Here is an 8,652-nt window from a genome sequence, read left to right as displayed (position 1 = left end):
CTGCCAGAGAAATGTATGTGATTGAATGGAACATTGATGTCTGTTAATGCCCTAAAGACATCTTTGATGTTTTATCAGACAGACTTAGTGAATATGGAGTGAGGTGCTCCTGATGGAGAGCTATAGGCGAGTGTGAGGTTTGTGTAGAGTTGTGATGTTTGTGTGTGTTCTATCCTTAAAGCTGTAGGTGATTGTGAGGTTTATGTAGAGTTGGGATGTTTGTGTGTTTTATCCTTAAAGCTGTAGGCGAGTGTGAGGTTTGTGGGATGTTTGTGTGTTTTATCCTTAAAGCACACACACACACACACACACACACTGTGGCAGCCCAGCTCTCAGAAGGACGCAACAAGGGAATTCCTCAAACTTACAACAAAGGTATTAAACAAACAGAAAAGGGGGTAAACCCTCCGGCTTGCATCCAGTGCTACTGGCATCTCTCTCTCTCTCTCTCTCTCTCTCTCTCGTTATGCGTGCGGTTGAGTTTTTGAGCGGCTCCTGAAAGTGAGTGTTTTCTAACTGTTCTAACTTCTTTTTTGGTACGTTTTTTATACATGTTTTTGGGCAAAATGTTTATTTATTATTTTTCGTTGTTATCAAACTCTACAGATGCTGTGGATAGTTTTTAGTTTGCTTTATTTTTTTAGTTTTGCCCTCCCGCGGAGTTAGCCACCTTTGGCTGGCAGCGTGACTGCTGCAGGTATAATGGAATTTCAGCGTCTCACAAGACAACATGGTGTCAAAATTCAGTCCTCTGCAAGTGTTGAGGAGTGTAGTCTTGCAATTGGTGATGTAGTTGGCCATGAGAATGTTAAATCGGCCTCCCGTATGAACAGTGCCATAGTAGTATTTATTGCTACGATTGAGAAAGCTAGACAGCTAATTATAACAGGTATTGTGCTAAATGACGCATACACAACCGTACTTCCACTTAGCTCCCCTTCTAAGAAAGTTATTATATCTAACGTTCCACCTTTTATTGATGATAACTTGATTGAGGATAAGCTATCGGTTTATGGTTGGCTGGTTTCATCCATGAGGAAGATTTCTCTGGGTTGTAAATCATCACTTTTAAAGCATGTTATCTCCTTTCGGAGACAGGTGTATATGGTGCTTGACAATGGGGAGGAAGAGCTCGACTTAACAATGAAGCTAAATGTGGATAGCTTTGAGTATACAGTTTATGCTACGACTGATGCCTTGTTGAAGTGTTTTCACTGTGGTTGCGTGGGTCATGTCGTCCGCGACTGCCCACACAAAAAGACTAAAGTGTCCGAACCGAACTTTGAAGGTCCCCCCGCCGAAAGCAGCGCAGGTGCGCATGAAACTATGGAAAGCACAGCCGACATTGACTTAATTGCAGAGGAGCCTGTAGCCGCAGCTGGTGGCTCCACTCCAGCTGTTTCAAATGATAACGCAGTTAATTTGATCACTAAAGAGTTAACTGCTTTGAGTGAGTGTAAGACAGACGGTAGACCTGTATTAGAAACACCTACAGAAAACGCAAGTGTTAATGCCGAAGTCTCGGGCTTGCTTTCTCCAGAGCCTGTCCAAGACATTGAAATGAGCGGTGGATTTAAGACCCCGTTCAAGAGAAAGGCTGAGGACAGTGCAAGCTGTGTACCGAGGGCAAAGAAAGGGGATGAACACGATAGTGATGAAGAGTCTGTTTGCTCTAATGTGTCTGACTCTTCGCTGGGGGAAGTTTGTGCATCTGGAGGGGATTTACCGTTGCAGTACAAAGCAGAAGATATAAGCCGTTTTTTACATGAAACGAAAGGGCTTCGTCATGTTGAAGCAGAACTTTATTTTCCTGACCGGCAACAGTTTATCAATGATGTTGTTTGTTTTCTGAGAGACAATGTGTTCTCTGGGAAGGAGGCTGCGCGCCTCCGAAAATTCCTGACTAAACTCAGAAAAAAAGTTAAGGAGCAGTCGATGCTTACCAATTCCACACAGCCATGATCGCGAATGCCCTTAGATTTGGCACTCTAAACTTAAACGGTGCCAGAGACAAAATGAAAAGGCTGACTTTGATATATTTTATTAATTAAAAAAAGATCAGAGATGATTTGAATGTGTTACAAGGTATTGTTAATTATTTTATTTTTCTTTCTTCTGCTAAAGTGAACTGGGGGAAGAGTGAAGTTATTTGGGTTGGAGAGTTGGAAAAAAGGTGTACTGGTTTGTCGGGTGGGTTGGTTTGGATAAAGGAAATGTTTAAATATTTTGGTGTTTATTTGAGTGACGATGTTTTTGTTCAAAAGAACTGGGAAGGGGTTTAGTAAAGGTTAAGTTTATTTTGGGGAAATTGAAGTGGCTGCTCCCTCAATTATTATTATTATATTTATTATACAAATTTGCATGTATGGAACCCCCTGGCCTGGAGACCACTGGCTCTTCTGCATTCTGCGTGAAGTCAGTAACCTGGGCCTGGACATTGCTCTTTCTGAAATGGACACAAAGCAACTTGCGCTTGATGGACTGTCTCCTTGATGAACTTTCTTTTGCTCCATGTTTGAATAACTGATGTATGTACGGTGCTCTCAGTTGTTGTACAATAAAGTTTGTTTTAAAATTCAAAAAAAAAATTCTCTCTCTCTCTCTCTCTCTCTCGTCAGTCCTTCTTACTGACTCTTTAAACCCTCCGGCTTGCATCCAGTGCTACTGGCATCTCTCTCTCTCTCTCTCTCTGAGCGCATGCGTGAGTGAGTGACTGAGCGGCTGAACGCGTGTGTGAGTCTAATTCTAACTTTTCTAACTTTGTGTGTTGTTTATATGTACTTGTTGTTTATGTGTGCATGCACTTAGTTTTACAATTACTGGGTTTTGGTTTAGTTTGGTGTTGTAAATATCACAGATTGTTTGCCCGTGGAGTCTGCAACCGGCTTTTGCTGGGAGTATGGCCGCCGCGGGAAGCATGGAATTTGAAAAACTAACTCGGAGGCACGGAGTGAAAGTTGAGTGCAGCGCGAGTGTAGAAGATTGTAGTTTAGCGGTTGGTGAAATTATTGGTCACGAAAACGTGAAGTCGGCTTCACGAATGAACAATGAGGTTGTGCTGTTTCTCAGCACAATTGATAAGGCTAATCAGGTAATTGTGCAGGGTATAGTACTCAATGATTCCCTCACGCCAGTCCTCCCACTCAGTACCCCCGCCAAGAAAGTAATCATTTCAAATGTACCCCCGTTCATCAAAGATGAGCTTATTGCTAAAGAGTTGCAACGACATGGCCAGCTGGTTTCACATTTTCGAAAAATCCCTCTGGGATGTAAATCGCCCCTTCTTTGACATTTAGTGTCGTTTAGAAGACAAGTGTACATGGTCCTAATTAGTGGCATGGAGGAGATTGAGCTAACACTGAAGCTAAGGGTGGAAGGGTTCGATTATGTGGTGTATGCAACGTCAGACACTGCGTTGAAATGTTTCAGTTGCGGTGGAGCTGGACACATTGGTCGCTATTGTCCTGGCAAAAATGCCAACACTGAAAAGGAGAAAACTCCAGCTAAAACCAATGAGTCCTCCACAGTCGTTCCCCCAGTCACTGAGGTAGAACCCTCGGTGGATGGGCCCGAGGGAAGCGGACTTGAACGGGATTTTCTGATTGTGCTTGGCCCCGAAGCCGTGGCGGGTGAGTCGGTGGTGATGGAGCCTGCTGTCGCTATATTTGTTGCAGAAGAGCTAGCTGCGGCTGGATCATGTGAACCTGGAAATAAGAAGGGGCCTTCAATACAGACACTGACAGTCCCTCAAACGTCAGTGGATGTGGTGGAGGCTATCGACATAGACCCAGTTTTCAAAGCCCCGGTGAAGAGAAAAATGGGCCCGGAGATTAACGTGACTAAAATAAAGAAAGATGAACACACAAATGTTAGCGATTGCGAATCCATGGATTCAAACTGGTCCGATTGTTCGCAGGGAGATGTAAAGCTCTCCAGCGAAGATAGGAAATATACTGCAGATAGCATTAATAGTTTCCTACACGTCACGAAGGGGATGCGGAACGTGGAGGTTGAACTGCATTTTCCAGACTGCTCGCAGTTTATTAGCGACGCTGCCTGGTGGATAAGGGAGGGTGTGTTTGAGGATACGGAGGTATTTCGTCTCCGGAAAATAATGAGCAAGTTGAGAAAAAAGTTGCGTGGAAAAATAAAGTCTACTTAGTTTTTTCAGTATGTGTAACACCATCAAGTGTGGTGTTAGCGATTTATTTTGTACGACTTTTTTTATACTGAAGAAATTAAATGTTGCCCTGTGCTAAATGATGAATTATTGTTTGCCCATGTGTTGGGAGTAATTGAGCATTGTTTCATTTTTGTCATGTGGTACCTGTTTTAAGGAATCTGCTGATGTCGAGAGTCTCACTCGGTTTTTGTTTCTACAAAGCAATGAATGACTTGGATACTTTTGTTGCACAGTGGTGCTGTGAAAAAGCTGTGTGCTCAGTTGATGATGATGATGATGATGATTTTGTTTTTGATGTTTTGTTTCCTTTTGAATAATGTGTAAAACACTGTTTGCAATGCTGTTTACCTAATAAAAAGTTTTTTATAAAATTCAAAATTCTCTCGCTCTCTCTCTCTCTCGTCAGTCCTTCTTACTGACTCTTTAAACCCTTTTGTTTGACTAGATTGGCACTGATCAGCAACTAGTCAAACAATCTGCAGGTGAGCTTTCAATTAGGGAAAGCCCGATCTGCCTAGTTCCCAGAACACCTCCCCAGGGTCCTAAAGCCTGCCCTGTATAGGCCTGGTAAGGGAATTCACCGACTTAAACCTAGTGGGACCCAAACGCAGCTTGGGCCACCACAACACACACACACACACACACACACTGGGTTAGGCTCATGGGGCACCTGCATCAAATGCACATTCAATGCTTTTGTACATGCAGGCAACTCAATGTATGTGTCAACAAGTTCAAAAAATCATCACCAGCTCTTTTTCAGGAAGCTCTCTTGATGTGTGGAATAGGGACAGGATAGCATAGACATTTAGAGAGAGGCATAACTGCCTCAGTCATTTAGTGAGACGCATAACTGCAATGTAACCTTATAGAGCCTACCGTTAACTTGAAAAGAATAAGGCTTTTATTGCTTGTTTTTTCATGATTAAAAAAACAAAACATCCCCCCCTCTGTTTTTTTTGACAGATCGCACCCTGCTCGTGTGTGTGTCTTTGTGTGAGTGTGTGTGTGTGCGTGCGTGTGTCTGTGTGTGTGTGTGTGTGCGTCCGTGCGTGCGTGTCTCCGGTGTACAGTGAGTAAGCACCATGAGATAAAATAATCTCATAGTGATAATAGTCTCACAGTTACTACAAAAGGCATTGGACCCATTTGCTAAAACTGTAACTTAAAAGATTGAACTTGAACGTAATGTTCAAACATCATCAACTCACACAATCATTATCATGGTAAGAAAAACAGATTGGATTCAACTGCAAATGATCTATTGATGCCCTGGTTTGACCTTTAATAAAGAAGACATGTTTCATCTACACTGCACACACACACACACACACTGCTCACACACACACACACACTGCACACACACACACACACACACACACACACACACACATACTGCTCACACACACACACACACTGCTCACACACACACACACTCACTTACTCATTCACTCACACTACTCACACACTCACACACACACACACACACACACACACACACACACACACACACACTGCTCACACACACACTCACACACTCACACACACACACACACTGCACACACACATACTGCTCACACACACACACACACACAACAGGGGAGTGTGAACATCAGATGTGTATTATAGCGTTCGCTCCAGGTAATGCTAGTCCTGGGGTGCTGCTGAGCAGGGCTCACTGGTCAGTGACATGTAGGGGTGTGTAGGGTAGAGCACTCACATACTTGTGTACGCAATGTTCAAGCTGTATTTATTTATTTATTTATTTGCTCCGCCCTTTCTCACCTGGACAATAATAACAGCTATGTGAGGATGCTGTTCATAGACTTCAGTTCATCTTTCAACACCATCATCCCCTCCAAACTGATCACGAAACCTGGGTATCAACACTTCCCTCTGTAACTGGATACGTGACTTCCTATCCAACAGACCCCAGTCTGTTAGGTTAGAGAACCACACCTCCTCAACCCTCATCCTGAGCACCGGCGTGCCACAGGGCTGTGTGCTAAGTCCTCTCCTCTACTCCCTCTTCACCCACGACTGCACACCTGTACATGGTTCTAATACCATTGTCAAGTTTGCAGACGACACAACGGTGATTGGCCTCATCAGCGACAACGATGAGTCGGCCTACAGAGAAGAGGTCCAGCACCTGGGGGGTATTCGTCGTAGCTCGCTAAGCGGTTTAGCGAGCTAATTTTCAGGTTAAGATAAAAAACGCCCCTCTTTTTGGTTCGTGGAAGCAACTTTTGATAAATCACCATAGTTACATATCGATTAGCACTAACCTGCTCCAGGGCAGGCTAACTTAAGTGTAGCTGGATAAGCTTGCCACACCCCCGGAAAAAGGAGGGATCCCATTGACCAAGACTGATATTAGATAGTTAATAAGATTAGCGGAGGGAGAGAGTTCTTTGCAATCGCCAAGATCAATTATTCTTGTATGAGCGCTACCGATTCAGCCGACAAGGAATCATTCATTTACAAGACCTTCTCGAGTCATTTATTGCAAACACCACAGTCGAACATTGACTGTCTTGCGTTTTTTTGCGAGTGGTACATTTTTGTAGTGTCGGCGATGCGGAGAACAAAGCACTCATAATTATATGAGCGTTATTAGTACACCATAGCATATCATTATTGTAGAAAATGATTAAGGTGGACTCATGATAAGAATAGAGAGAAATACAGACAATTTATTTTCACTGCTTCAATTTATTGCATTTGTTATTAATACATTTAGTCATTTAACAGACGCTTTTATTCAAAGCGACTTACAAGAAAATGTAGAATTATATCGAGGAAGGAGATGAGGGGATTTGAACTAGCAACCTTGTAGTTTTGAACCGGTAGAGAGAACCTCTGTACTAGTTGACACTTGCCGTCAGTTAGTCATACATAGATATCACCCTATAAACATCCCAACACACCTTGCTCTCACAGCGGTGGCGGTGTTGAATTTTGCCAGGATTATGGTCTTGTATTCTTCATAAGCGTTCATGTTCATCTCCTGCTGGCCAGCGGAGAAAAAAAGAGCCCTTTTCTTTGAGTTTAGAACCATTATACCGCTAGAAAATCATTGTTTTGGTGATCGACCTTTCCTGCCTTTTGAAGTAGGACGTGCACGCGCAAATGCCCCGGTAAGTTTAGCCTGGTTGAAATTAACCACATGATTTGGATGCGGATCAGCCGGTAACGAACCGATATTTGCTGTTCTCAATCAGCTCGCTAATCTTAACGGGCTAAAAGGCCAATTGATTAACTTAGCTTCAATCCTACGACGAACGTACCCCTGGCGGTGTGGTGCGCCGACAACAACTTGGCTCTCAACACCATAAAGACCAAAGAGCTAATTGTGGACTTCAGGAAGAAAGATGGCACACACCCCCCCATTCACATCAAGGTTGAGCGTGTCGCCAGCTTGAAGTTCCTGGGTGTCCACATCTCTGAGGACAGTGTTGTATTTAATCCAGCAGGAAATAAATGGAGGTCCACAACTGGGTACAAAACCGAAGAACTTTTACTCGCAGAATCTCTCGTCACCTTTTCACTCACACAGTACAGGCAAAAACCGTTGAAACCTTAACCGGAAGTGCAACTCGCTGTGCACTATGGGAAATGTAGTAACACACCTTAACTTACATCATTATCAAACAACAGTATTAATGAAACAATCAATCAAATCACATTAACTAAGGCAATTATGCATTGTTACGTTCCGGCCGGCTCGTGACCGAAACAATAACATTGGAGGCAGACAACAACCGTTTTCTTACAAAAAGTAACGCGTATTTATTTAGTCCATACAAATCATAAAACGACGTGTCTAGGGGTTTGACGTCTGTACGTTGAGTTCCAGCTCGAGAGAGAGAAAGAGACAGGTGTCCACTGGTCCTTTATACTCAACACCTCCCCAGGTGTGGATAATCAGTCCATCATGACGCTCATCATCCCCACTGTTGCCTGCAGGCCACGCATGGCCACTGCAATGTTTGCAGGGGCGCAGGGGGTCGTAACATGCATATTTAAATACATCCAATACAAATTAATTTTAGCTTAACTTAACTTCACTTAAATCAGTAGTCAAATAATTAACTCAAAGTCAAATGTAAACTATACACTTAAAGTTACAACAGACCTCTCTTGGACCAACACCTCATCCCTGGTCAAGAAGGCACACCAGCGTCTCTTTTTCCTGAGGAGACTGAAGGAGGTCCACATATATACACCGCTGTACCATCGAGAGCATCCTTACAAACTGCATCTCAGTATGGTATGGCAGCTGCTCTGTTGCCGACCGAAAAAGACTGCAGAGGGTGGTGAAAACTGCCCAACGCATCACCGGTTCCCCACTCCCCACCATTGAGGCTGTCCAGAGCAAGAGATGTCTGCGGAGGGTGTGCAGCATCGTCAAGGACAGCTCACATCCCAACCACAGACTGTTTGCCCTCCTCCCCTCTGGGAGGCGC

General features: G+C 43.7%; 1 protein-coding gene across 1 annotated transcript in view; it reads left to right on the top strand.

Moving 5' to 3' along the window:
• Window positions 1-3,337: 3,337 nt before the first annotated feature.
• Window positions 3,338-8,652, top strand: part of LOC122130477 (NACHT, LRR and PYD domains-containing protein 1-like) — a 10,570-nt gene continuing 5,255 nt past the window's right edge. The window contains exon 1 of the mRNA XM_042705195.1: window positions 3,338-3,835. Coding sequence (XP_042561129.1) covers window positions 3,338-3,835 — 498 coding nt within the window. The remainder of the gene's footprint in view (window positions 3,836-8,652) is intronic.

The sequence above is a fragment of the Clupea harengus genome, unplaced genomic scaffold (genome assembly GCF_900700415.2).
Source record: "Clupea harengus unplaced genomic scaffold, Ch_v2.0.2, whole genome shotgun sequence".
Taxonomy (NCBI): Eukaryota; Metazoa; Chordata; class Actinopteri; order Clupeiformes; family Clupeidae; genus Clupea; species Clupea harengus.
The sequence above is the reverse complement of the archived record's forward strand: the minus strand, read 5'-3'. Positions and strand labels throughout refer to the sequence as shown.